Raw genomic sequence first — 23,756 nt, 5'->3', positions numbered from 1 at the left:
GTGAGAGTAGTGGGCAAGAAAATCTCTGCCTGGTTTCCAGCTGTTGTCCAGAATTGCTAAGGATTTGTATTTCCTGAAGCTCTGCATTTATTGTGCTCCTACTTGGTCATTGGCCTCTCAGGCCCTGACAGTCAAGCAGTTGGGGACATTCAATTAAAAATAATTCCTCCTTGGGACACCTGGGGGGCTCGGTTGGTTAAATGTCTGCCTTCAGCTCAGGTTGTGCTCTCAGGGTCCTAGCATTGAGCCCTGTGTAGGGCCTCCTCCTCAGCGGGGAGTCTGCTGCTCCCCCTCCCTCTGCCCCCCAACTCATGCTCTCTCTCTCAAATAAAATCTTAAAAAAACAATTCCTCTTTTTGTAGAAAGAAAACATTTCAAAAAACATTTCCTGTGAACTTGATTCGCTCATGGGTCCTTTTCTACCCTTCATTCCAAACTTAAAACTGCAGGGAAATAATTCTTTGTTATAGAAACTCCAGTAAAAAGCTATTAACAAAATTGAGGCTATGTCTACCACTCATTGCTGTATATTTTCAGAAGTAATTACTGGCTATTTTTCAAAATTAAATTAATTATCTTAATGGAATGCTTACTTGTCTAAGTTTAAAGTTCACTCCATTTTAATGTTTATGCTCTTGAATGGCCCATCAAGGGAACTGGGCGGGGGGGAGGGATTTTTTATTTTGTATTGTTGTTTGAGATAAGGGAGTGTTTTGGGTTTTGTTTTTCCCTTTTTACTGCCCCCCCCCCCTTTTTAATTAAGTAACTGAAAGATAGTAACAGCCTTGGGGAGCTCAGTGAGAATTTTTCCAAGGTATGTTATCTTTCTTGGTAGGTTTTTCTCAGTTATGGTTACACAGAGTGTATTTTATTTTAATGTTTACTTAGTACTACACTCTATGTTGTTCTTTTTTGATTTTTGGCTTTTTTTTTCTTATAAAGTCATTTTTTAACTTGTCTATAATTATATGGTGATTTGTCTTATTTTAGTAACAAGTCAGTGTTGAACTATGTACTCTTAATATACATTGCCTTTCCTTCCATCTTTAAAGAGCAAAAAGTTTTATGTTTCTTAGCAGGACTGTAGTAGCATAAAGTAGTAAACCTTGCAAGTTAATTGCTCTGTAATTAACACAGATGGGGCGGAGACCAGAGGACACCATGGGGCAACTTCAGCAAGCTTTCCTTGTGTTGTAGGGCAACCCGTTAGGTTATGCTGCTTTCAGCTTCTGGAATAATATTCAGTGAAAGTGAGTTTGCTCCTTGGTAATCTGCTTTGAGTTTTCCTCTGTCAATGAGAAGACTTGACAGAGATTCTTTTTTGTATTGAATTCTTGAATGTTATTTGAAGTTTGATAGATAGAAGCCATTTTATTTTTCAACCTAGGAAAGGCGGGGTTCAGTTGATTTGTTGATGACTCACTGCTTTTATTTAAAGAAGATGGTGTCTTATATGTTTGTGTTATTGACTAATCAGGAGTCATTATCAGTGTGCATCTGGCATTCTACTTCTAGGATAGTTTCTAAGTGTGAACTTACAAAGAAGCTTAAAAATGACCACCTAATACAGAAAGTAGTCCGTTTCATTGATGTAAACATTTTAAAACATACTAAATTATTTCTGTGTATCTGTTTTACATTTTTATCATATTTCTTTTGGTGACTTATTTAATTGCATTCTTATTTTATAATTTTGTATTTTAAACACTTGATAAAGATTACTCCTTTCTGAATATGTTTTTTTGTTTGATATTTTAAATGTATAGTGGATATGTTTTTTTGTTTGATATTTTATATGTATAGTGGATGACTTGTGAAATGGGTTCATGCTTAGCCCCTTCTCATTCTTTTTTTCTCTCCTAAGTTCAAGGCATATTCTGTTCACCAACATGATTATAATTTGGATGTTGCCATTCTTAAGATCTATGAAAGATCTATGATTATAATTTTGATGTTTCCATTCTTAGATCTATAAAGATCTAAGATCTATTTATAATTTTGGTACAGTAACATGTGAAACATTAAAACTTGTCAGTGCAGTATGGCATCCTAGAACAGAAAAATGGCATTAGTTGGAAAATCAGAGAAATCTGAATAAAGTCTGTAGTTTGATTAATAGTAATGCATTATGTTAATATTTTAGTTCTGATAATTTCTGTGGTTATGTAAGATATGAACTTTAATGGAAGCCAGGTAAGGGGTATATAGGAGCTCTTTTCAATGAAATTTAATTTATCAAAAGCTTTAAATGTATGACGAAATACATATGACTAAATAGTGGTAAGTTAGGTGCCAGGGGTACAGAGGCCGGAGGCTGGTCTCTTCTCTCCAGAGCATTACGGTCTTGCTGGCAAGCTGAGGTCTCCTTAGGCATAAAAAGATGGATAACAGTACCTTTCCAAGGCAGCCTGTGCCAGTGAATGATACAGGGAGTCCAGTGAGATAGTAGACATTTGGGATGCTTGAGAGGCCGTTGTAGAGTGGGTGGATGGAACATGAGGTGAGCCGGGATGGATGACTGACTATAGCTTAGTTAGGTGAAGGTGAGGTGGTTTTAAGAGATGGGAGATGACATGAATTGAGGGGGAAGACATACCAGTGGAGATACAGGATGAATTCATTGGAATTCAAGTGAGCTAACAGGAGGCTTCTTCTAATCAAAGTATGATAAGGGTCTGATGGGTATGGTGGTGGTAGAAATACAAGGAATTGAGAATTGATAGGATTTGGTGATTAAGGATGTAGGAGCACAGAAGAAAAACAAATCAATGGTAGCTGGTTAACCTGAGCCAGTGGTTGTTACCTAGGGGGGTTGTGTTAAACATTTCTGTTTTAACGTAATGCTGGACTGCCAAGCAGGGCTATGTGGCAAGAAGTTAGACCTGGGCTACCAGACGGTGGGAGAAGAACAAAATATTAAGGACTGTTGACTCTTTAGTGAGGAGAAGAAAAAAAAAAAAAAAAAAAACAAGGAAAGCTAATAGCAGAACATTTCAGACAGGTAGGAGAGGGCTTGGGGTCACTGCGGTATTCCCGCTGCAGGTAGAGGAAAGTTTCATCAAAGATATACGTATGTCAGAGAGAAAACTGTAAAATCTTGAACCAGTTGCTGTCTGGTTTCATGAGAAGCCATCAGTTTCTCATCAGTTTCATGAGAAGGTTGGGTCTGGAATCCAGATTATAGGGAGTTAAAGAGGAAGTGTGTGTGTGTGTGTGCGCACGCACGCGTGCATGCAGGAGGGGGTTCCTGAGAAGTGGAAAGAGCAAATTTACACTAGTTTTTAGTGAAGTTTGGCTCTGCAAAGTCAAGGGCGTGCGTGCGCGTGCACACACACACGCTCTCTCTCTAGTAACTGAAGAGGGCAAAAAAGGTTATTTTAATTAAATTTAACAAACATTTATCAAGTGCCAGTTATGTACAGGGCACGCATTAAGGGCAGTGGAAGACACAAAAAGTGATTAAAATACAGTGTTATTCCCTTCTGAAAAAGTGCTACCCCAAGTTCTTTTGGCATTCGCTTGGCAGTTCATCTCAAAATTCTAGGGCTGCTGGTATCCAGCTGGCTAGCCCGAAGGCCAGAATCAGTGACCGCACAACTGAAGGTGGGGGCGAGCCCTGGACAGTCAACAGCATTGAAAGGAGGAGGGACGGGCAGCTGACACGGCCTGTGTAGGCGGGGAGTGGTCTTGGCCTCAGAAAGGTAAAGGGTCTCTCCTTCCTCAAAGATGGACGGATAGGGAGGAGAGGAGAAGCTGGTGTCAGAGAGGCTTTGAGGTGGGATGGTGAGGCTCTCAGGATGTCTCTCCTGTGAATGGCGTGTGCAGCAGACTTGGGGTGTCTTTTCTGCCTTTGAAATGTTCTTGGTTGGGCGGAAAAATGAGGGTGATGGTGCTCATTTTTTGCCCTGAAAGAGAAAAATGTAAGTGAAACACCTGGATCATTGAAGGTATTGTTTCCGACTGAGGCTTTTTTTTTTTTTTTTAAATGTCTAATGAAATCGACGTACGTACTTTGAAATTGCCCAGGTATTCCGAGTCTCAGTGCGTGCAGGGAGCCCGGGTTTGCGTCAGATACAGACTCGCAGAGCTTAGTGTCTGGGAAGGGTGATAAGACAGACACATTTGCAGGCTCTTAATAAATGCTCACCAATTGAACTCTGATCTGAGGTACAAAGTGGCTGCGTGCCCGACCCATACACATGAAGTCTTAGGAGATTTATAGGAGGAAGGGAATTGGAGCAGTTTCTGGTGATTGCTGTTGAATAAGGTTTTGAAATAAATTTGCCAAATATTTGCCTTGTTTTCTTCATAGACGTTATTTTCTGGGCATTGAGAAAATACGATCATGTGCTCATACTTTTTGGTCACAGCTAAGTAATTGTATATAAAAAATTATGAACATGACTTTGGCTACTCAAGGAGAAATACATCGCGATGAACTATCCAGTTAGGTGGTGCTTTGTGGGACTGCGGGGTGGCTGTCAGTTGGTGGAGTATCTGGATCACGGCTCTGATTTTTCAATGTTGTATATGTCAACTTGCTTTAAAAGTATTAGTACCTTAAAAAAAGTGTTAGTACTTTATTTTATTGACTGTATTTTAAGTGCATGTAGCCAGAAAACAGTTGCAGGTCACTTGGAGAAAAGAGCTAATTAGTGCTGTACTTTGACTTTTATAGTCAGACACAGGAAGACGACAGGTAGAGGGGAAGAGGAAGGAAATAAAAATGATTTGGGGAGGAGGGAAAACCATTCACTTTTTTCTTCGAAGTATTTTCTTTAAATATTAAAAAAAAAAGGCATTTCAAAATCCTTTTTATCAGTGAAGGGGAGCAGCATAGTGGTCCTCCTTGAAGGATTCTAGAAGACTGTTGGGCTATCATAGGATTGATCTGACAAGTGATTTACTTGAAGGCATTAATTAAAATGCAGTCGCTGCAAAAGTTAGTCTGAGAATTCCTCAGCACCACTTCTCCTGGAACACCGTTAAGCAGGTCTCCAGTGGAAGGGGGTTCCTGTGGAAGGACATACTTACCTTGGGAGATCTCCCCTTACCTGCCCCTCCTCCCCGCTCGGAGGAGGCAGCCAGGCCTGCCCAGAGCAGTTCCTGTAGCCCAGCGTGATGTGGCCTCTGCTGAGGTCAAGCACTCCTGCTCCAGCCTCTTGAGGGCTTTCTCCATGTGTCGCCAGTGTGCTGGGGAAAATGACTTTAAACTCTTGTCAGCACGGTTACCGGTGCATGCATCACAGTCCCACTCAGATAAACCTGTCACAACACAGAGGCGGCCGCTGGAGAAGAGTGCGAGGGCAGGCCTCTAGCTTTCCGTTCGAGCATCACTAAACGTGCACAGAGTGCCCAATTATTTCAGCATTATTGAGCAAGCCTACAGGAGGACCCCAGCCTTGCTACATTAGATTTTCTTTAGTAATTTGCTCAAGTACCGCTGAGGACACTTAAAGGGCTTAAAACGGTGGCTGCAACCAGTTTCCTTTTCTGGGTTGTTAATTCAGGTTTTCTCTTTCAAATTAACTCTCGCTGCATGCTGTGCAGCGGCTCTGGGAGAACTGTTTAACACTAATTTTCTCAATTTTCAGCTTTTTTTGTTCAACATAACTGCTTTAACAGTTAGTCACGTATATGTTTTGATTAGAAATGTATGCTAGCAAGGCCGTATGTTTGGGAGAACAAAATACAGACATTTTGTTGAAGAAATCTGAGTTTCAGCTATTAAAAGGTACTTAGCTAATTTCACTATTTAAAAATTAAGTTCCTTACAGTAGGGTGCAGACCCCCCAAATCCAAGTTAGAAAGAGCATTTCTCCACTCTACGTCTCCCTCCCTCCCTTTTCTAAAAAATCTGTATGCGAAGGACAAATCCTTCCTTTGTGGGTGCTGGGTTTTCCGTGATCTTTCTGCACCTCGTTTCTTTTAATGGTGGGGGGACGCGGTTATAGGGAACAAGTTCAATATCTTTGTCTCGTTCCTCACAGCAGCAACAACTCCAGGCCCAGCATTTATCACATGGACATGGTCTGCCGGTGCCTCTGACCCCACACCCTTCTGGGCTTCAGCCCCCTGCCATTCCTCCCATCGGGAGCAGTGCTGGCCTTCTGGCCCTCTCCAGTGCCCTGGGAGGCCAGTCCCACCTGCCAATTAAAGATGAGAAGAAGCACCATGACAACGATCACCAAAGAGGTGAGTGATTTCTCTTGAGATTCCCTCTGCTGTTACCTGCCTGCCACCCGGGGTGGGTCCCGGATACTGTTGTTTATTCTGTCTCTGGATTTAATTTTCCTAGTGACTACACAAAGGATTTCTGCTGGAAGGTAAATGAATGATTGGAAGCAGTCTTTTTCCAGAGGACCCCCTGGTGGTTGGCAACAGTGAACGCAGTCCCCAAAGGCAAGGGGTCCTATTTCCTGGTTATTGCCTTTGATCCTCTGCTCCCTCCTATGTTCCCCAAGTCTAAATCAGTCGTGAAATCCCCACACTGCTCTGTGTTTGAAATAGTGAGTGGCATTAATAGCTGATTTTGACCTATTCTATTTGGGGAATCTATTTTGGGGAAGGCTTACTGATAAAGACTCACTTGATAATTTGACAATTATTATTTATAAATCAAATCAGCCTATATGGTGCAGTAAAAATCTCTCAGGTAAGAAAACAACTTTAGTAGTCTTAGTAATTGAGAAAGTGCAGCCCAAATTAATGAAATCTGTTGGTTTAACTACCTCTCTTCATAGGTTGTCTGGAAGCTTGAAATTAACTCATTTCTTCCTATAAGAACAACACAACTGTTTATGCTCATAACTGATTTAAAGGACAGTTGTACTCCTTTTAGATTGGTTTTCTCTCTCCATTAAAGTATCTGAGTGGTTCAGAGATACTTGATGTGACCACGTTTGTATGGTGCTTACTAATAATTTTTATTAGCTGCAGAAAAGCACATGAAGAAGTCTCTCCCAGCATTCCTTTGTGGGAATTTAGTTAGCCCATGGGTGGTTGATTGGTTAAGAAGGGTGTGGTTATAATTAAAGCCTCATATCTCCTTCTGTTTCAGTGTCATTACTGTGAATTACAATCTTGGGTAAATGATTTTTATCACATAAATATAAATTTCCCATATCTGATGTTGGAAGCACTGTAATATTTCTCATCCAGTTACATTAATGCTATGAAGCAGAGCTGAAGCTGGACTGTGAACAGTTTTTTAAGTGGACAAGTTGATAAGGAGTATAAATAATCTGAATATCCAACTTTAGTCTCTGAAATTGTGTCAGAGGTAGATTGGCGCTTTGTGGATCTCGTCGAGCAGTATTAATAATTAACTTTACTGCAAAGATGACATCTGTGCCATTTATTATTTAGCAGAGATCAAGTTTGATAAATGTATGATTTTATGTAAACTTACTGGTACTTTTCTTTTTTCTTCTTCCCACCACCTGTGTTGCTGCTGTTTGGCCTGTAGACAGAGACTCCATCAAGGTAGGACCCAACTTCACAGATGCAGGGATGGCTTAGAAGGTCTCTAAATGATTTGAGTAAATCTAGCAATGGTGAATTCTCTGAGATTTACAGAATGATTTGGTGGGCTTTACCAAAATGTGGTTAAATGTATTTTTGACTCCTATCAGTTGTGTGTGGTTGAGATTTTTGAAAATATTGGTCTCATTTTTCTATCACAATTGGATTTGTAGTCCAGGATGGAACTATGGAAAATCTGCGTCACATTGCTTCTTTCATATGTCTTACTTTGTGAGGAAGAATAACTTTTAACTTTTTCTCCAGTTACGGTTTGACTATCAGATAAATAATAATGAAAAGTAAATAAATAGATTTATAAGAAATATATATTAGTCTCATTTTAGAAAACAGTTCCATCCTACAAAACATATGAAAGCATTCTTCTCTGCCAGAAAGATATTTATTTAACAACATCTTGTGTTCCAGTATAGCAAGTTATTCTCCTTAGGGTATGCATCTCTCTTATCTGCCTCTCTATCTCTTTACAGACAAGTTGTAGGGAGAGGAAAAGTATGTAGGAACTAATGACTTGGATGTGCTTGTGTAACACCAGAATGGGATGTGCTAAGGATGCCTGAATTTATAGAGTAACCAAACAAGAAAAACTGGCTACCACGGCAGGAAATGGAGAAAATACGAAAATTGCTTGATCACTTTTGAGCCAGGCACAATGTAAATACACCACTGTGTTATGCTTAATTGCCTGTATATATGTGTTCTGTAGAGATTAAAAGGACAAGGCAGTTCTCAAGCATTGGCCAGTGCACAGATGCTGTCAAGGCCCTTCCTTGTATTTTGCAACAATTGTTTTAGAACATAGTCAGCTACTTGTAGTTTTTAATGAAGTTATGCATATGAAGACTAAAATCCTCCCCTGAAACCACCTGTGCTGTCACTTTGAACGACTCTTTATTCCTTTTTTTTTTTCCCAAAAGCCTTACATAATGGAAAATAAAAATTAAGTATCTATTTTACCCTTCAAGAGTCTTTGGAATTTGAAAGGGAGTCTGTACACCCATAGAAATGTCAACATTTACAGTTGGAACTGCACACACTGAATTATTTAATTATGCTTTTATAGTTGTGTATTTTGTTGTATAATATGCATATCAGGACCTAGATTTTTAAAAAAGCAATTTTGATCAGAGTGTTCCACGCATGTGTACTTAGGAAGTGGTAGGTAAATGCCTTGACCAGGAGAAGCTGATAGCAGCTGTTGGAAAGCCTGTCTAGTTTTTCTGGGGCCAATAATATAAACGTTCCCTGCCTTCTTATGATAAATACATACCTTAAGGCAGGCCAGTGAACTAAACAAAAGCCTCCTCTCCTGCCCCACTCTGAGAAGACTGTGAAAATATTTATACTCCAGTGCACACTTTTGTGTCAATTACATTTTATATTCCCTTATGCCAGAGTAGGGCGTATTTTGAAATCATCTATAATCATTCTGGATGAGTCTGGGAGTGAGTGTCAGTATAGCTAGAAGCCAGGGGGAAAACAAAGAGGAAATAGAGGTGGATGATTTGGCCTTGATTTATTATGGAACAGTAGCTATAAATAGATGTTTTTGTTGGGTACGGTTCTCAAGATTTGAAGTTGTGTCAGTTTTGGGGCTGTGCTCCGGCTTTGCAAGGTGAAACAAGTTCACTAATTTTCATAAATGTGTTCTGTGATGCTCAGAGAAGCAGTTAGTTGCTTGTTCCATTGATCGTCCCCATCCTCCCTTAAGTGGCTCCTGGTTAAGAGGGGCTTTTTATGATTGTCTGCTGTGTGACTTGAGATGGTTTTTATCAGCCAGAGCATGCCAGTTGCCTGCAGCTGGAGTCAGGCTTGTATGAAACAATTTATTCATGCAGGATAATGCTCCTTAACATTTAACAGGTAATGAACGTGACATAAATTTCCTTCTTGCTTTTAATTTTTCCCTTTCCTCTTCTAATGTGCAAACAGGCAGCTCTGGTACTCTAAATAATAAGTAATTTTTGGCCATCTGTCAAAAGGAAATTTCAATACAAATTTAAATTAATGGTGCCTGAAATTTTTTATAGCTCCTCTAAAAGCCTCTAATGTGCAGAAAATTCTGAATCTGCTGGTAGTAATTAGTGTTGCATGTAATGAGGATGTGGGCAATGTTATACAGCCCCAGTGTAACATTTTGATATGGTAGCAAAATTTTGATTTATACAAGGTTGTGGATGGGTTTAATTGTGAGAGACACTTTAAAATGTTTTCTTGACGTTACAGATTATTAAACAGGGCAGATTTCAGAATAGCTCATAAAATGTAATTTAAGCTTACTGTAAAGATTCAGGTAATTAAGGTGCTTTACCTTTTTAGGTGTCAAGTAAAATGAGAGTAATTCACTTGTTGAGGTGTTGGGCCTTTTTCTTCCTTTTCCTTTCTCTTCTTGGAAGTTCTGTGGCCACTAAACCACATGCTATTGGCTTTATTGATCTTGTTTTCTATAACTCCAGTAGCCAAGTTCATTCCTAAGCCTTTTATTTATAGACCTGTATCTGAAGTTTTTCAACAAGGGTAGAGAATGTAAATATGAACCTAAAGGAGAAAGCACTAGGAGAGCCCAAGAAGTTTATTTGAGGAAGAGAAACCAGAACGGGGTGTATGCTAGGGCTGTCGAGGTAAGGGTTCAGGGCACCTGCTTGTCACATGGCTATCTAGTAACTCCATGTGTCCAAAACGAAGCCCTAGAAACATGGACTGTGATCCACTCTTGTCCTTAGTGGTAGGTTGGAACGCCCAAATTTAGCTGTCCCAAGAGGCCCCCCAGAATGAGTCTCCTGCCTTCCTCTCCTCACTGGCGACTTTCTCACCATCTTCTGGAGTATTTAGTACCATTTCTCTCATCCTTTGAAACAACATAAGCAAAACCAAGGAAGCATTTTCTAGGGTGGTGGAACCTTCCAGTGTTCATGCCTTCTGAGGGCAAAAAGGTAAAAGTTGTTGGCTCCAAAGTGGTGACAGAGCAAATATTTCCACAAGCTGCCAGGGGCTGCCCAGTTGCGGGTGGTACCAGTTCACGAAGAGAAGTCATCACGTTTCTCACATCACTGTCCATTCTCTTCTGAGGGGCCGATGTGAGACTAATGATTCAGATCTATGGAAGCCAAGTTACCCAAAACTTGCTAGGGAATTTGAGGTTGAGAAACTAGTCTTATTACCCCCCAAATGTCTACACGTCTCTAATGCCCTCTAGCAAATAGTGGTATACAAATGAAGACAAGTTTCAATAGACATAGCAAAATTCACTGTCACCAACTATTGGTAAGCTCCACGGCCCCTCCCAAGTTGATATTGTGCAAGCTTTATTACTTCATTGGCCCCCCCTTTTTATTTTAAAGACTTATTTATTTATTTGACAGAGATCACAAGTAGGCAGAGAGGCAGACAGAGAGGAAGCAGCCCGATGTGGGGCAGAGAGCCCGATGTGGGGCAGAGAGCCCGATGTGGGGCTCGATCCCAGGACCCTGGGATCATGACCTGAGCCGAAAGCAGAGGCTTTAACCCACTGAGCCACCCAGCTGCCCTTCATTGGCCCTTTTAATGTATATTTTGTATCCTGTTTTTTATCCCAAATGTCTAACCTCGAGTCCGATATGGGAAGGATTTCCCATTTTTTTATTTGTAAAGTGGAGCATAAGTACATTTTTTTCCTACAAAATTATTTCATTGGCTTGTCTTCCCCAAAATGCTAAGTGCCTCATCAGAGTATGACCATTTTTAGTGACTTGTACACTGCCAGATTAATCTCCAAAAACAGTGTACCACCGTAAAATGCTGTGTTTATTCTCACACAATCCATTAGTATTGAAATTTATAGTTTTTGTAATTTTTGCTAGTGTAAGTATAGATGGTGCACTTTATCTTTCTAAACTTACATTTTTCAAGCTAAATGCTTTTCTATGAGTGTACATACTGTGTGTCCCCTCCACGCCTTCCCGCTGTCCATGTGAATTCTTTGTTTTTGTTTAAGAATTTTCACAATGATCTGTTTATTAGTAGCATCCAAGGCAGTGCCCGTTCATTCTGCCTCAGCTGTATTTTGGTGTTTTTTCTATGCGGATGACTAAAATTTTACATCATCATATGTTGCTTTTCTTCTAGTCTCCAAATATTTTCTGATGGCAATAAAGGTTTATCAATAGAGAATTAGACTCAAGCTATTTTTACATAAGAATTCAAGTATGTGATTCAGGCCAAGAAAGCACTTTTACCTCGTTAGTTGGGTGATAGAGGTGAAAGTGGGTTTTTAGCCTGAATCAGAATAACAGAATGATTACTTCTGTTTGCCACTTTGCTTTGTACTTCAAGACTTAATGGTTAAGGTTCTGTTTTAGGATCTTGTGTGACCCACCTGATTTTGTTTCCTGGCTCAAGGAGTATCAGCCCGAGAAGAGTGTTCCTTTTATATGTTTAACCCTTTGGCATGTGTTGTGTGGGAGAAAGTGGAGAAGAAGCCACTCGAGAAAGAAAGTGGGGGGGCCGTGGGAGAGGGGATAACCAGATGGTCCAGGCAGTTGTGTTTTTTAACCTCCCCCCACCCACATGCAACTGTGTAAAATAAGAATGTTTGTAATTTTACCTTTCAGGAGAAAGCTTGGTGGGATTAATTTTCATTACTAAAGGATTTAGAAGGATGTGTTATAGAAAGACAAAGGCATAAAGTAAGAGGAGACTGGATTTAGAAGAGGAATGCTAAGGAGAGAGTATAAACAAAAAATAAAAAATAAAACAAACAAAAACACCACCACCAAACTTAAACTGTATTGGGGCTTGCATTATGGCCTATTTTTTCCTTCAGTCATCAGTAATCTGAGAAAAGAAGCTGTGTAATTAAGGACTGTAACTTGGACACTGCATCTTATCCATTCTGGCCTCAGGAAAAATAAGGTGGATTCCTACTCAGTCCCACTGCTGCATGTGTACCTCATAGTTCCGATTTCAACTGGGAGGGTGGGTGGCATATATGCTTATTAGTCTTTTTTCAGACATGAGGAAAGTCTTAGAGGTGTTAAAGCCCTGTCCAAGGTCACATAGCCAGTGCCACCCTCAAAGAAAAGCTTTTTGGGTGATTCAGTCTGATTCTTTGTTAATAAAAATTTGAAATATACTTAGAGGTAGAAATAATAGTGCAAAGATCCTCCATATACTTAATATCAAGGTGTAAGAGCTATCAGTTTTTAGCCACATTTTAATCTGTTCTTTCTTTCTTTGCTGAAATATTTTAAAGCAAACCCAGATAGCATGCATTTTGCCTGTATGTACTTCAGGATGTAAAATGAACACATCTCTTTAAATAACAGACATTTTTTGGTCTAAAAATAGATACGCAGTAATAGATGTAATGCCTCTAATCACTCAGTGAAAGTATTTATTTGATAGCTTCTAATACCTAGCCTATAAGCAAACTTCTTTGATGATTTCCAATAATTGGTTAGCTTTGAAATGGGGTCCAGATAGGATCCATTTCATTTTGTTGTAGTATCTCTCAGGTTTCTTTTAATTTAAGTGTTTCCTTCACTTTTAAAATTTTTTCCTGTGCCACTGACTTGTTGAAGAACCTGGTCTAGCTTTCTGTAGGATGGCCCATATTCTAGATGTCTCTGTGTGCTTTCTTGCGGTGGCTGGAATGCTTTCTGCTCAGTCATACCAGGGAAAGTCTTTTTCTTATGCTGGGAAAATGGCTAGAAGAATGATTACCACGTAAGTGTTGGCGATGAACAGTTTAATGAAATTTACTAATAAACAAGGGAGTAAAATATCTAGAAATGATGCTGAGCAGTGATAAATAGAATTCTCTTCATATCCTTTAACCTTCAAACACAGACTATGGTGTTTATTTGAAATCCAACTCCACTTTCCAGACATAAATATTGCTTAAATCAGGGCTTTAAAAATAGATTTTTAAGTAGGATTTTTAAAATATGTTAAGTACATCTGTTTCCTTGTGGGTGGTGACCTATAGATGCTGTGTGCCCCAACAGAATAAAGTTCTCTGCCATTAAATTTTTAGCTCCTTGAGGGCAAGAATCTTAATCTTCTTTGTTGGAGCTGTATAGGAAGACAAATCAAGGATTAGTTAAGATGGGAATTGTAGTAGAATTAGGAAAATCCATACCCTGCTAAGAATCCTCTCTCCCTCTGGTAAGCTGTGTGTCAGTGGCAAGTCAGTTTAACTTCCTGAATCTCAAAGATAATGCTAGGTATTTTTCCAAGCTTTGTGGAATTAGATGGTTTCTTACGTAGTTCAATCCCATACTACAAGTGAATTTTACAATAAAAATCTTATGCCATAGGGTATGTTTCATCAATATAGTTGATTATACCATTAGCTACATAAACACAGTGGTAATTGTATTTCATTTTGGGGGATGAGGGTAAGGGGATAGTTTAATATTTTAAAGCATATCTCTTCAGCATTCAGTGTTTAATTCTTCAATTTTACAAAATAAGGTAATTTGGGGTTAAATGTTTCAGCATCGCTGTTGCTTTTTTGTTCTTTATAGAAATATTTGTTTCTAATGTGTATTTTATAATTTAGAGTTACTGTATCAAAGGACAACCAGGAACTTTTGTTCTGTGGGTTTATGATGCAGTAATTTGTTCAGTATTAATTGATACCTGCCCCTAGGCATGTGAGCTGTGTGAAATGTAACAGGTGCCCTAATTCCAGAAAATATGTTGTAATTGTTTGTTTGTCAGACAGATGAATAAATATCTTTAGGGCATAGCTGGTCCTCCGGTGGCAAGCATGAATGGATTAATGATGTGACTGGGGGAGACATGCTTGTTGGCTGTGCCCTCCTCCACCACTGATCACCCAGGCAGAACAAGTAATAATTAACGGGGGCAGGTTGGTGGTGGGGTCTGCCTTCCCCAGCTGATTTTTGGCAAGGGTGGTTTCTTCTACTCCATGAACCAACCCTCTTCCTTATTAGATAAACATTTTCATCTTGGTGTTTAGTGTATATAAATATAAAAAGAAAAGAAATATAACTAATTTTAAAAATAGAAATATAAATTTCTTAATTAGAATGCACTCCATCTATTTCATGGAAACTATTGCATGGTAAAGTTAATACCTTAAATTTCTTGAATTTTTAGAGCGACCCAAGACTTACTAAATGTTTTAACTAGCACTTTAATTTCAAAAGCGTTTTTTCCACAAAATGTAGGTGATTCTTCCAAAAGAACTATTCCAAAGAATTGTTCACCATCTTTTTTTGTATTCTTCCAGTAATATTTACTCATAACCTACTCTGGCAAAATTCTAAGATCACCTGGCGTAGCTGCAAAGTCTCACTTCTCTGCTGGTAATCATTTCTTTTACCTGTATCCAACTTACATATTTTGTTCTATGTTGGTTTGGAGTAATTCATGTATCTTTTAGGTTAAAGGCTTCCTACACTTGGGGGCCATCACTAAGGGTTATATTTTCAGAGGTAAAGAGGAGTCATATCTAATTTTTACCATGACAGCTGCTCTGGGACAGGATTGAACACAATTTGGGTCTCATGAAAGAGGACCAGAAAGGAAGTGTGCTGAAGGCTGAGTAGTACTTTCTGCAAGAATTTTAGATTCTTTGAAATAAGCTTGCCATTAAATGCAAATAATAAAATCATATTTCAAGACTAACTAAATGCTGCTTAGATCTGTCAAGTCAAAACTTTAAATCTTAGAGTTGAATACTTAGTTGTTTTACTTTGAATCTAAAAATCGAACCAAAGTACTGTTACTTTAACTTTATTAGATACATTACTCAGATCCAATCCCAGTTGTTTCTGCCTGTAGTAAATTATAGTGCTCTAAAAAACATTTTGGGCTTCCCTTACTAGTATTGTAACTTAGATTCCTACTTATCTATTATAATTGTAGTTGGTGATTAAGCACCCTCCTCCCCCCACCCAGGGGACCCCCCCAATGCCTGTGGTTGAGCGTGAGCCCCGTGGAAAACAGCCACATGCACCTGTGTGGAGCCCATTCCGGCATCATCTCCCTTCCTTCCCTCCCTGTCGAATAGTCCATCCCCTCTGCAACCTCCAAACGTGCAAGAAGAGCTTATGCTTTCCTGTCCTTCGCGGCCCGCCACCCTTGGACTGAATTGCAGTGGGGTGGAAGTTAAAATGTCTTAAGTATTACTATTGTAAGTGAGCTTTCTAAGACGGTGATGGGGTGAGCAAGAGGAATTCTTTTTCATGGAAATGGACTCATTATTTAATTGTATCATACCCTAAGGATTCTTGAATCTGTCTTTCAAAATTGGTACTTTTCAAGTTGCTGAGTATTCAGATATAAGGGGAGGAAGAGAAGGAAGGGGGAAGTAAACAGGTTAGTGATGCCACCCAATGAGAGAGGCCAGTAGGCGAGATAATAACGCATTTGTATTTACTACTTACGGTCATTTTAATTGTAGAAATTTTTGACTATAATCTTCATTTCTCTTTCTTTAAACTTCTGTTTTCTTGAGCGACATTTGGCCTTTTGAACAACAAAATAAAATTGGAAATGCTAATGTTTTGAGCCAACTAAAGGCGGAAAATAAAAATGTCACCATGGTAACAAAGCTGCTTTCTAGATGGTTTCCTAAGATATGCCTGAACTAGAAGCAGATGTCTGATTTGAGAATCTTGCCTCCTTCAATGTAAACAAATAACTTCTGGGCAGGTGTTGGAAATAATATGGAAATCCTATTAAGGGGCCCTGGGTTCCTGTCAGTCAGGAAGCCCGTGCCACAAAAGGGCTGGTTGTCACATAAAGGAGCAGAGTAAATTCTCATTAGGCTTGAGCTTTTCCCAGGAAATGATTGTCTCGGTGTGTTCGCTCTCCTGTGAATCTGAATGTAAGCTGTTGCTTCTATTGATCTATTCACTGGCTTTATTTTTCTCCTCTTCATACCAGATCCTCCCTCGCCCAGCCAGCCTGTATTCTCCCCCTCACCCACCCCTTCCCTTTAGATTAACACTTGATCTGTGCTACTGCTCTGAGAGTTGTGACATTTGTGATTTTAACCTCCCACCCTGGGCTGGGTTGGGGGGGCCGTGGGGAGGAGAAGGGGAAGTCAGTCTTCATCCCTGGGCCTGTTGGACAAAGAACCTGGTTGATTAGGCCGCGGCCGTGGGCTGTTTGGAGCCAGCACAGTGAGCGGCTGCCAGTCCTGAATACTGCTCTGTGTGTATTTACTTGGGGTTATATTTGTGTTAATTAAGCAGAAACTAAAAGCATGAAGAGGCAGCATTTTGTGAACTTTTTAAAACGTACCTAGTTGTCTTGGTAAGTCTGTAAAACTGCGTGACTGCGTTAGCCCCTGGTCGCGTGGTTTTAAATTTAAATTTGTTACAATGAAATAAGATTTTAAGAAAAACTAGTTTCGTGGTTGCACTAGCCACACTTCATGTGCTCAGTGGCCCTGTGTGGCTGCCATCCCCCTGCCGGTATCACAGAAAGTTGTGTTGGGTAAGAAGAGGCTTTGGCCCAGTAAGGCTTGCTGGTTCCTGCTGTTCCTTCTGGTTAAAACCAACTGGGTTGTTCAAAGGCAAGGTTCCTCCGCATGCACGGGAAATAAGGGGCATGTGCATGTTTTGGTTTTGTAGTGGCTTCTGTTCTGCTCAGAAATCGCTGATGTGGTCAGCTGCACTAATATAGTGATCTTTAAATGGTTGTAGGTCTTTTTTTCCCTAGTGGAACTGGTTGAACAGTTTCACATGGATCTTCCCAAAATGGACCCCCAGGAGATGCATTTTTAATGTTTCTAGATAGAAAGTTGAGGCAGTTTGGTGGTGGTGGTGGGAGGGTTTGAAGGCTGTGCATAACGATGCCTCTTTATAATACTCGGAAGGTTAAATGTGGATAAGCACAAAACAAGGCTTCAGAAAAGCCACACTATTATTATGCAGCATTTCTCGGACTATAGTCCCTGAGACGCACTTCATAAAGCCAATAAAGCTCGCACTGGTGGTCTCCCGTTGCCCTAGCAACGGACCATGGGGCACAGTGTATGTGAAATGCATGAACATCTGTGAATTAATCTTTTTTAGTTTGTTCTTTTCTTGGCACTGATTGGGCCGCTCGGGCTTGTGCCTGTGACACTGTGTGTGGAGGGGTAATCTGGAGCAGTCCCCAGGGTCTTGCCCTAAAGTGGATGGTGGAATGGCAAGTGAAGGGAGATTTATCCTGGGTAGTGCATTCAGCAGTGGAGGGATTTGGCCTGACAGCACTCTCGGTAGGATGTTATTAGCTTACTTTCTGGTGCATGGGGAAATGAATAAAAATTTTTCTAGTAAATCTGGGCATTATTGGGTTTATTGGGTTGCCCTGAAAAAATAATCTTTGGAGAAAATTGAAATAATCACTTGTGTTTCTACCACAGTGATCAGGACTTGAAAGGTCTCTGAGTCGTCCAAGACCCTTGCCCCAGCCCCAGGCCCAGGTTTGGCCTGGGGATTATAATCAAACCATACTGTGCTAGTCAGAGGGAGGCTCCTGGATTGGGTGCTTAGGCTGGCATCTGTTTTCATAATAAAATCTCGTAGTAGCCTAGTCTGTCCTTATTTAGGAAATTTTAAACTAACTTGGTGACATTTTTGCCCTTGGGAAAATGGAGCAGATGATGACTAATAGAAAATTAGAGAGAGGCATCCGGGAATAATACTTTGGTTAGATAAGTTACTCCCCCACTCCTAACAGGATTGTCTTCAGTTCCTCCCATTTCCAAACTGGCACCCCCCACCCCCCACCCCGCCACCCCAGACAGTAGCTCTGAGCCGCAGACTCTGTGCTCAGTTCCTCCTGTCAGTGCCAGATGCTCACTTGTGAACTGGTTTGCTCACCCTTGTCATTTTCAATTCCTTTCTCCTCTTCCTTTTTTCTTCCTCTCCCCTTTTTTGGTCTCCCTCCAATATGGGTTGACCCTCTTTCGTCCCTGGGGAGGAATGAAAGAGGAATGTTACATAGGAATTGTCCCATGTTGGAGGGAGTCTGTGTGTTCAGTTTGTAGGGAGAAGAAATGCTTTAATAAGTGTATTAAGACAAAAGTCCGTGGAACATGCTAGTCCATATGTGATTCGCTTGGTTGTCTTTAATATTGATGGTCATTTAAGTAGGAAGAACTGTCAGTGTGGGTGTTTTCCTTTAGATACTAAAAAGGCACAGCTAAACCCCTAAGGCTGAGAGATTTTCCTTAGACAGCGAACCCCAAGTTACTATTTTAATGGTTCCTGACTTCGAAACCTGTCGGTGTTGATACATGAACTTGAAAATTGAGCAATGCAGCCTAAAGAAAATATTCCAAGGTGGTAGGTATTGATTTGGTAGCTGGAGGGCAAATAGGCCTGAACCGGGTCTTTGGGGGTGCATGGTAAACAGTAGATGCAATCCCTTCCCTCAAATTGTTTTTCCATTAAAGTATGGAACGGAGATGTGCATTCTGAGTAGAATACAATATATTAATGGATGGTTTCTCTTTATTTCTCTGTGCTTCCGGTTAGTCCCGAGTTCTTTTAAAACGTGCATATGAAACTAGTTTAGGACAGCTTTTGAAGGCAGTCTTCCCAGGAAGTTGCCAGGGCTGATGCGTAAATAGGTGCAAACCTGGAACCTCTAGCAAACACCCACGGCAGTGCCAGTGGCAACATTCTGCAGACTCCCAGCCTTGATGGTGGGGTGTGCCTTTTCACTCATATTCAGGTAGTGTTGGTACGAATCGGCAAAACAACTGGACAGATGTTTTATCACTGGACTTGCAGGTGTTTGAACCCCCTCAACTTGCTTTTCAGGTGGATTCTCTGATTCAAAAAAGTTTTCTCTTGCTGCCCCCAGTAAATAGCCCCATTTCAGTTCAGAAGAAATTGTCTTCTTTCAAGAATCTTCTTATTTTTTTCTTCAAGAATCTTTTTTAAAGTTACCAACTTTCTAGTTGATACTGGAAGCCAGGTCTCAGAAAATACAACAGTTACAGGGGTTATTAAAGACCTATAGGAGGAAGTAGAATTCTCTAGTTGTTCTTTGTGCCCTAGTCTAGTATTTGCTTTTTGAAAGCACAATTCTTTATGCCAAGAACTAAAAATTCTTAGATCTTCCGGTGAGAAGTGAGAATCCTACAGCGATGTAATTAATGGCCGTGAGTACGCTGGCTGCGGTGAGCAGACATGAGTTTGACGTTGCTGTTTCCTTCACCTGTGTTTGACCAAGTGTGTTATGAGCAGTAATTTTATAATCTGGCTGTTTGAAGGCTGGAAAAGGAAAGCGAACACAAATAATCTAGAAGGGAAAAGGTCTGTCTCTAGCATTCAGATTATTTTTCATTCTTACTGATGGACTAACCTAATAAACAACATAACCCTTCAGTTTTATTTTTAACTTTTTAATGTTCTATGTTTTTGAAGTGTTTATAGAAATAAAATTAGTACTTTCGTTCCTGTTGTGGATCATACCTGGATCTGTAAAAATACCGAAGAATTTTTAAGGGAGAAAATTCTCGCATGGTTTTCAGATGCATTGCAGTGGAACGTTTGGCCTAGAAGTGATCTCAAAAGATGGGCTTCCCAAAATGACATGCTAGCCCCCGTGGGCCTACCCCTAACATTTATGGGGCTTGGCAAAGAATACCAATGGGGGCCCTCGTATCATATGTCTGATTATTTAAGAGTTACAAATCCAGTTAAAAAATACACCTTCACGATTATCTGAAAGGCGAGGACTGAATTTAAGATTCTCCGGCCCCTTGGAGTTCATTGCTGAAACCACGTGGGCCCTCACCTGTGCTCTTGTAGTAGCTAGCCCAGCTCTCAGTTCAAAGCTTTGCTGCATGCCAGGGGCTGCCCTCAGGTCCAGGTAAGACTTGGGTAAACCCTGCATGAGGGTCGGGAGTGCAGGGTCCTGGTGCCCACCCAGCTCAGGGCCCAGAGGCAGAGTGTGTGGGGCCACGTCCCTTTGGTCCTGAGGGAGGGATTCAGCTGGATGCGGGCCCAGACCCCCGTCAGAGTTTTCCCTCTTGCCAGGTCGTTCGGTTTATGTATGACTTCGTTTATGTATGACTTAGCAAGCCCTACATTTAAGAGAAAAGAGGAAAGTGAGGATTTGGAATGGTTACATCTCAGAGGAATTCTTCATTAAATAAACGTCAACATTTTTATCCGAAGTAGGCCAAGGGATTGATGTTCTAAAATACAGTCATTTAGGAACAGGTACTTCTAAACTATGCTTTGTAGCTTTGTAGCTCGTTAATACATTTCTAATTATGCTTTCAAAATGCTCCATTGAAAATCGTAAATGCGTATTATACCTGCCGGCAGTGGTCATGAAAGGTAGAGGGGGAGCTTTTAAACTTGAACAAGTTGGAAGATAGTGGAGTGCCACGGTTGCTCATGGGTTGCCCTGAATGGCTGAGTAAGAGGCTGTCTGCTCCCCCCGACACCCCCAGTCCGGGGCATCGTGAAGCTTAGGCCTGTAGTGACAATGCCAGGCAAGGTTAGACCCAGAAGGATTAGTTGTAAAGACTTGGCTTTCTTAGACTAGAGATTATCACCGGGAACTAACTCGGGTCATGATTTCTGTTTTCATCCGCTTTTGTTCCTTTATGTGCTTCTGCAGTCGGACAGCTGGAAAGTGCCGCAGGAATATTTGAAGAGCCCTGTTCAGTAGTTTACGTGGAAAGTCATTGAATAATTCACATAACAAATGATTAGACAAGCACTTGTCCATCTAACTGAATTATTCTACATGTTTGCTGAAGCAGCAAAGGAGGAGCACAGCGTTTCCTCCTCCAGAGGGTATACAGTGGCCATATTGACCCATCTAGTTATTGGGTTTCAGCCTTTTGTTGACATTGTTGTAAATGAAAGCAGCCCGGAAGAGCTTTGGAGCAGCTGGGCTGGATAATTGTGAAGGATTCATGCTTGTTGCTGTTACCCCCAGTGTTTGCAGTGGGTTGTTTGCTTTGACTTTTGTTGAACTGTTGACAAAAGCATTAGATACAAATGGGAACAAATAAAGTGGTGAGATGCCAGGAGGGCTTGGCAGGAGTAGAGGTTTTCATTCCGACTTAAATGGGGGCTGTCGGGGCTGTCGGAACTTATCTAGATGCGAAATGGAAGGTGTATTGTGTTTGTGTGTGTGTGTGTGTGTGTGTGTGTGTGTGTGTGTCTGGTTTTCTTTTCAGATCCCAAACTGGAAAATAGTTTGCTGTTTATGTACCTTGGCTCACAGAGGTGAGAGATTTGAGGAGGCCACCATGTCTTACAACCTTTAAAAAGCCACGCTAGACTTCTTCCCTTCGGATGTTTTGCTGGTCAGGAATGCTGTAACACAAATAGACAGTTTCTGGATTTCCCCTTCCCAGCTTGGTCGGGGGTGGGGGAGCGATTTTTAATACTGGAAGTATTTTGGACTGGGGAGATGGCGCACATGACGTTGAGGTGGGGAGGATTAAGAAAGACAGTATATGCTAAAATAGTGTAGCTAGCAAAATGGAAGTCATTTACTGGAACGCTTTTAATTTGGCTTAAACAAAATACTCTTTTGTATATTCAAATGGGAGTAGCTCAGCTGTTGTGAAGCCAGAAAATTAATGGTATTTTGAGTGAAATAGCAAAAGCATGTCAACAACATAGCTGCCGATGATAATGCTGGCATTTTATTCATGAGGAATTATCAATGCAGGTTACTGGACAACATAGTGTGACTGAAAATGATTGAGTGTTGGAGAAGCTGCTGTCCTTCTGCTCGATGATTTCATTTCGCATTTGGTCTTCCTGGGGCTTCATTTGTGCATGTATTTTCCCTGTCACAACCTAAAATATAAAGTTTTCTGGGCTGAGGATTGTATGCATATTTCTCCCTTTAAAATAACCAAATGTGGAAGTTCCCTTTGAGTGTCGACTCGAAAGCTGTGGAGTATGTTTTCGGGGCCCAGGTGGTCAGTGGAGGTGATGGGTGGTGCTGGGGAGAAAGGTTCCTCTGAAGAATTGACTGCAGTGAGTCTATGGGAGTTGTCTAAGGGCACCTTAACCAACAAACCTGACCACCATGCGGTCGATGATGGCAAGTAAGGGATTTGGAATACCTCGTGAGGCCAGAGAAATGTTTACAAACCTTGAGCAAGAATAGACCAACTGTATTTAGGAAGTTAAATGCCCTCGAGGCCAGTGCGTTTCAGTGCTGTGATTAATCGAAAGGTTTGCTGAAAATGTATGTGAGTGGTCAGAATAGTTAAGCCATGCCTTTGTGTGTTTGGTCTTTAATTTCGGTTCGAAGCTCTTTGGGCACCTTCGTTAAGATCTCCTTTGGTCGGTACTGCTTTGCCCACCATTGGGTCAAGGAGGCTGGTGCTTCCTCTTCTGTGTTCCATTCGCCTTTGGAATTCCCTCCCCTGCTAGTGACAAAAACAAGGGATGATGGTACCTTTGTGTAGTCACTCTTCTTCGGTTCTAGTGCCTCATGTGACCGACTCTGAAGGAATTATAGGAGAAAAGGATGGATTCTGAGTTTATGCTAACAGTAGGAATGTTCAGTTTTAATCTTTGCAGCACCTGTGGTCCTAGAGACTAGTAATCATTTGAGCAGTGGAGGTGACTTTATGAGTAAAAGGACACGTCACAGTAGTCTCCAGTTTGCCAAAAAGAACTGCAAGATGAATGCTCTCTAGGTTTCAACTCGTAGGTGCTATTTTGCCAACTTCAGTAGGAGGTGATCGAGTGCAGGGATGTAGATGTGAAGTTCGTGAGCAAGAAATCCCCGAAAGGGCCGGTATGGAGTGGGAATAGGAGCATCCATGGGCCTGAGCTGTTGACGCCTCTGACAGAGGTTAGTCCTCGAGGGAGGAGGCGGGGGTTTCATGCAGGTTAGAAAACATGAAAAGACAACAAGGCAAAAAGTTTGTCATTAACAAGCTGGAAGAAGAAAAGAGAGAGGCCTAGACTCCACAGACTTGACTCAGCATGACTCTGAAATTATAAGAGACCTGAGCAAAAACACAATAAAAGGCTTGCTGGCAAAAGGAGTGAGTTCAAGGGAAATTGACTTAAGCCGAGACAGGTAGATGGGCCCGCTGTGCCCCTCAGGCAGGGGTGGGGGCCACAGACGCACCCACGACCCCGTTTCATAGACAGCCCTGCCTTGGTCTTGCCTCCTCCTCTTTTCCCACCCCTCAATCATGTCTGCTGTGCTCTTCAAGCTGAAATAACATCCTCATAAAGGGTGACTCAGGGTGGCTCTTTGTA

General features: G+C 41.0%; 1 protein-coding gene across 12 annotated transcripts in view; it reads left to right on the top strand.

Annotated features, from left to right (window-relative positions):
* The window catches only part of TLE4 (TLE family member 4, transcriptional corepressor), a 141,526-nt gene that overhangs the window by 66,047 nt on the left and 51,723 nt on the right, over positions 1–23,756 (top strand). For 6 of the 12 annotated variants that reach the window (XM_045085356.1, XM_045085359.1, XM_045085351.1 and 3 more), the window contains 2 exons: positions 5,994–6,195; positions 7,469–7,485. In XM_045085356.1, the coding sequence (XP_044941291.1) occupies positions 5,994–6,195; positions 7,469–7,485 (219 nt within the window). Of the gene's footprint in view, positions 1–5,990; positions 6,196–7,468; positions 7,486–23,756 lie in introns of all 12 variants that reach the window. The other 6 variants (XM_045085355.1, XM_045085358.1, XM_045085350.1 and 3 more) reach the window with 1 other exon arrangement.

The sequence above is a fragment of the Mustela putorius genome, unplaced genomic scaffold (genome assembly GCF_011764305.1).
Source record: "Mustela putorius furo isolate JIRA1106 unplaced genomic scaffold, ASM1176430v1.1 tig00000854_pilon_pilon_pilon, whole genome shotgun sequence".
Classification (NCBI taxonomy): Eukaryota; Metazoa; Chordata; class Mammalia; order Carnivora; family Mustelidae; genus Mustela; species Mustela putorius.
This window is presented reverse-complemented; position numbering and strand designations above follow the sequence as displayed.